This window comes from Bison bison, unplaced genomic scaffold, assembly GCF_000754665.1.
Source record: "Bison bison bison isolate TAMUID 2011002044 unplaced genomic scaffold, Bison_UMD1.0 scf7180017864248, whole genome shotgun sequence".
Taxonomy (NCBI): Eukaryota; Metazoa; Chordata; class Mammalia; order Artiodactyla; family Bovidae; genus Bison; species Bison bison.
The window spans coordinates 1,886,246-1,890,902 of NW_011494820.1; the positions used below are offsets into that span (position 1 = coordinate 1,886,246).

Genomic DNA, 4,657 nt, shown 5'->3' on the forward strand with positions numbered 1-4,657 from the left:
GGTGAAGAAGGCGTAGGGCAGCTGCTGCTCCAGAGTCAGGGCGTCCATGGCCACGGCCTGGAGGGAGAGGAGGGCGTCAGGCAGGAGGCACGCTCAGAGGTGGGGGCCCCCACGGCCTGGTGTGCGTGGCAGCGAAGTGATGGACAGACCAGAGGGTGTCCCGACCCTGGACTGGGACAGCAAAGGCTGAGCGGGAAGGCCTCCCCCAGGGCCCACAGAGGACGGGGCTGCAGCTCGGTGGGCCTGCCCCCAGCGAGGTTTTCTCCCCGCATGCCAATAGGGGGCACCAGTTTCCATATCTGCAGACTTAGAATCCTCTCCTCCTCTGCCCCTTTGAGCTGGAGCTTCCCCGCTGTAGGCAGGCATGGGGCGTACACTCGGGGAGCTCAGTGGGGAGCCAGCACCTAGCCCCTGTGGAGTCCTGTAAGGGGCAGGAACACCCTCACCACCTGCAGCCAAGGGGAGGCTGGTGAGGAAGGCACTGGCGTGGTCACTGGGCAATGACCAGCTCTGGGCTCTTAAGAGTTGGAAAGAGGAAAACAACCAGAGGGAAGTTCCATCTACACGGGCAGCTCCCCAGGCAGGCAAGGGCTCCTGCCTTCTGAGGGAGAGACTGGAAACGTCCGGGAACTACAGGATATAAACACTAAGCAGAAAGCCTGGCCTCTCATTAGCCGGTAGGCAGTTTGTGAACAGAGAGGAGTTTTCAAAAGAAGAAGGCAGGCCTCAGGGGTGGCGCGTGGCGGGGAAGGGAGACGAGGCTGGGGTCCCCCAGATGGAGAGACCGAAGGCAGTGGCATCAGGAACCATCCACGGCTCTGGCTCCTGATCTGAACAAGAACTGGATAAGAGGTTCTTAACCTGGTGGGGGAAAAGGGCCCAGGCCAGGCATGGGAAGATGTATTAACAGAACTATTGTTAAATTTCATCTTAGGTGGATAAGATCAACAAGGTCATGTTAAAAAACAAACAAACAAACGTTATCTACTAGGGATTATAAAACAGTCAACAGGGACAAACTCCTCAGAGCGCACAAACTACCAAAACGGACCCAAGAATCTGGAAAAGGAAGTCTGAGCAGATTGGTATCAAGGGAGAAGTCAGATCAGGCACCACAAGCTTTTTAATGCAGATCCGTCGAGACTGTGGCACCTACGCTGAATTCTACCAAACATTCCAAGAAGTAACATAGATGCTTCTCAAACTCTTCAAAAAACACAAGAGGAGAGAATACTTCCTAATGTATTCCAGGAGCCTGGGCTAAGTAAAAAAAGATTAGATTCCAACTGTGGAAATCAAAAAGGAAAAGGGGGAATGTAACTTTACAGAAATTAAAAGGATTATGAAAGAGTGGGCTTCCCTGATAGCTCAGTTGGTAAAGAATCCAACTGCAATGCAGGAGACTCCGGTTCGATTCCTGCAATGGGAAGATCAGCTGGCAAAGGGATAGGCTACCCACTCCAGTATTCTGGCCTGGAGAATTCCATGGACTGTATAGCCCCATGGGGTTGCAGAGTCAGACACGACTGAGCGAGTTTCACACACACCGCCTACAAACGAGCTTCCCAAGTGGTGCTAGTAAGTAAAGAATCTGCCTGCCATTGCAGGAGACTCAAGAGATAAGGGTTCAATCCCTGGGTCAGGAAGATCCCCTGGAGAAGGGAAATGGCACCCTACTCCAGTACTCTTCCCTGGAGAATCCCACAGACAGAGGAGCCTGGTGGGCTGCAGTCCATGGGGTCGCAAAGAGTCGGACACGACTGAGTGACTTAACGCACAGCCACTGCCTATGAACAGCTGTGTGCCAGCACAGGGGACAACCCTGATGAAATGGACCAATTCCTAGACACAATCTACCAAAGAAGCAGGTGAAGGAAACCTGGTAAAGTATTTTACCAGGTTTTCTTTTAACAGAAAAAGACTCTCAATACTGTATTTTGAGAGTTGGGACATGCCAATGAGATCCTAAAGAAGAGACTAGCATACTGAAGAATGGCCAGTCACACGGGCACAATCTATCAGCCGAGATGGACCCAGGGGACTCCAGGCCACTTGATTTCTACATTCCCCATGTCTTTGAGAATTTGACCACAAACAAAACAAAACAAAAACAAAAACAAACAAAAAAAAGGAAGCTTTTTAGAATTCTGCTCCCTGGGAGGAGCATAAGGCCTCCCAGAGAGGCACACTCGGGCCCACCTCCCCTGCCCCACTGAGCCCTCGCACCTGAGTGATGGGAGACAACGGGGACAGGGTGGGCGACACCTGCTGGGCCTGCTGCCGCCTCGCCTCTGTGCTCAGCGACAGTGGGCTGACGCCGGCCGGCCGGTGCTGCGGTGAGGAGCCGGGCGTGCTCATCCCTGAAAGGGAGAGGGTGGGTGTGACGCCAGCCACTGGGGCCAGGGCAGGAGGCACTCACACACGAAGGGTCACTGCCGAGGACAGCCCATTCATTCACAGGTACCAGCAGGCACATCCTGATCGCCAAACCCGGGGAGCCCCCTCTGAGGCCCTAGTACCCTGACGGGAGGCTCCCCCAGCGCTGCAGGGGCTCCCACCTCCAGTGCTGGCCAACATGCTCCCCAGTGATCCTGCCATCCCCCCGGAAGGGGCGTGTCCCATAGGCCCAGCCAATCAGCACTTCCCCCACTCTGGGCTACCACACGATTGTCCCCTGGATGGACACCTGACCAGGCTGGCCAAATGAGATCCTGCCCAGGGGATTTTGATGGAATTCCAAGAAGGAAGGTTCAGAGTTGTGTGAGGGGTAACCACAAGGGAGCTGAGGGGCAGAAATAGCACGTGAGCCCCAGAGGCAGCCATGCTGGCACTTCCTGGTTTCAGGAGACAATGAATCCCCTCCTTTTTCTTTTTGCCTAAAATAGCTTGCATTTGATTAGCTCCAAAACCAAGTTGGTCTTGCCTGATGCTGCAGTTTCTTCCTGAACCTCATCGTGCTCCTCAGCCTCATCCCTCCCCAGGACTGCTCCTTCGGCTAGCTCTCCTCTTGGCCCCTCCCAGCCAGGGGCACATCCACAACCTTCGCCGCCGCCTCCCGTGCACTTGCCACACTGCAGCACCAACCCCACTAGTGACCGAACTGGAAACTCAGTTACTCCATCTTCTTCCCGCCGGAGCTCCTGCTGGGGCGCTCCAGGTCGCCCCTTCCTTCCCTCACCCTGGCCTCCTCCCCCAGCAAGCTGACCCCTGATGTGTCTGTTGTGAAGGAGCCAAGAGAGGTCAGGTTCAGTGTGGCAGCAGTTGAGGCCTGCTGGCTGATCTTGGGGTACAGGGCCAGGAAAGCACAGGCCCCCTGACGCTGGGAGCAGGAGGGGTGCCCTGGGGGCCAGGCTTGATGCCCCCCGACTTGGTTTCCTTGTCCCTTCCAGTTCACCATGAGGCCCCAGTGAGGTGCTGAGCAGGCTTGGAAGAGAGTCTGGCTTGCAGTCAAGGCCAGGTGAAGTTGCCTGACTCACCAGGGGAGCTGGGCCCAGCCTGCGGAGGGCACCAGATCAACTTTATTCCAGCGGATGAGGTGGCAAGTTCAAGGGTGGACGAGGGTACAGCCTGCACACACTCCGGAAGGGAGATGACAGGCAGCCTTCCCTCCACCCCGAGGCAGCTATTTGCTGGGGCCGTGTCATCGGTGCTGGGCGAGCCCAGTCATGCCTGCACTTCCCTCTCAGATGCCCTGGCGGCTCCACTCAGCTGGACACTGAGGTGGGGGGCGGGGGCTGACACTGCAGCAAAGCCCCTGAGAGCCAGTTTCCACACAGACCCTGGACCCAGAATCAGGCTGCTGCAAACACAGCAAAGTCAAGGGAGCCGTCGACAGAGGCCTAGGTGGGTGGCGTCTGGAAGACGCCCGCTGAGGGCACCCTGGAGTTGGGACCCTGCACTGCTCCCTTGTCTTCTCTGAGCATCCAGTGCTCCACTCGTCCAGCAGGCCAAGGGATGCTTGCCGCCCACAGCAGGCGTGGATGTCGGGAACTGATAAGCACGAGAGGCAGATGCCAGGGGTGAGTAGGCTGGAGAGCGACAAGGCCAGGAGAGGCCTGCCGCCAACTGGAGAGCTCGAGTCCCTCTGACATGGAGGACCTTGGCCCACCACACTGGGCCTGATTCTTCCAGTGAGGACTGAAATCCAGGTTTTTACATGCGTGTTTGAATGTCCATTCAAAGCATCACACACAGTCGGAGGCCAGCCAAAACACACTGGGCGGTTAGGCTGCCCGCCTCTAACGTCTGTGCTGAACACAAGGGAGGTTTTTAATCCTCTGCCTGGCTGCAGTGAGCTCCGGGCCTCACAGGCGGGCAGGCACCACCCCTGAGACACCGGCTGGGCCGAGGGAAGCCTTGCTGCTGAATTCCTTCGGACAACCTGGATCACCTTTGGGAAAAGAAGTGGGGCCAGCTGGCAGGGAGGCCAAGCGTGGGCAGGGAGAGCTGCCAGGGGAGGGCAGGCCAGGTGGCGGGAGCCTGGCCCGGTGGCATGCAAGCCCTCTGTGCGGGGCTGGCTGGCCCCAGAGGTGTGCTGAGAGGAAGGACCCCAGCCTGCCCACCTCCCACGCCCAGGAAACGACTTTAGCAAACGTGGAAGGAGAGAGAGGGGCCTCCCTCTTCCTCCTCGTCCTGACTGCAGGGTGGGCTGGGCAGG

At 57.3% G+C, this 4,657-nt stretch overlaps 1 protein-coding gene across 1 annotated transcript in view; it reads right to left on the bottom strand.

Moving 5' to 3' along the window:
- CRTC1 (CREB regulated transcription coactivator 1) overlaps positions 1–4,657 on the bottom strand; it is an 81,132-nt gene that overhangs the window by 9,694 nt on the left and 66,781 nt on the right. The window contains exons 9-10 of the mRNA XM_010847302.1: positions 2,227–2,360; positions 3–57 (exon numbers count right to left, since the gene is read on the bottom strand). Coding sequence (XP_010845604.1) covers positions 3–57; positions 2,227–2,360 — 189 coding nt within the window. The remainder of the gene's footprint in view (positions 1–2; positions 58–2,226; positions 2,361–4,657) is intronic.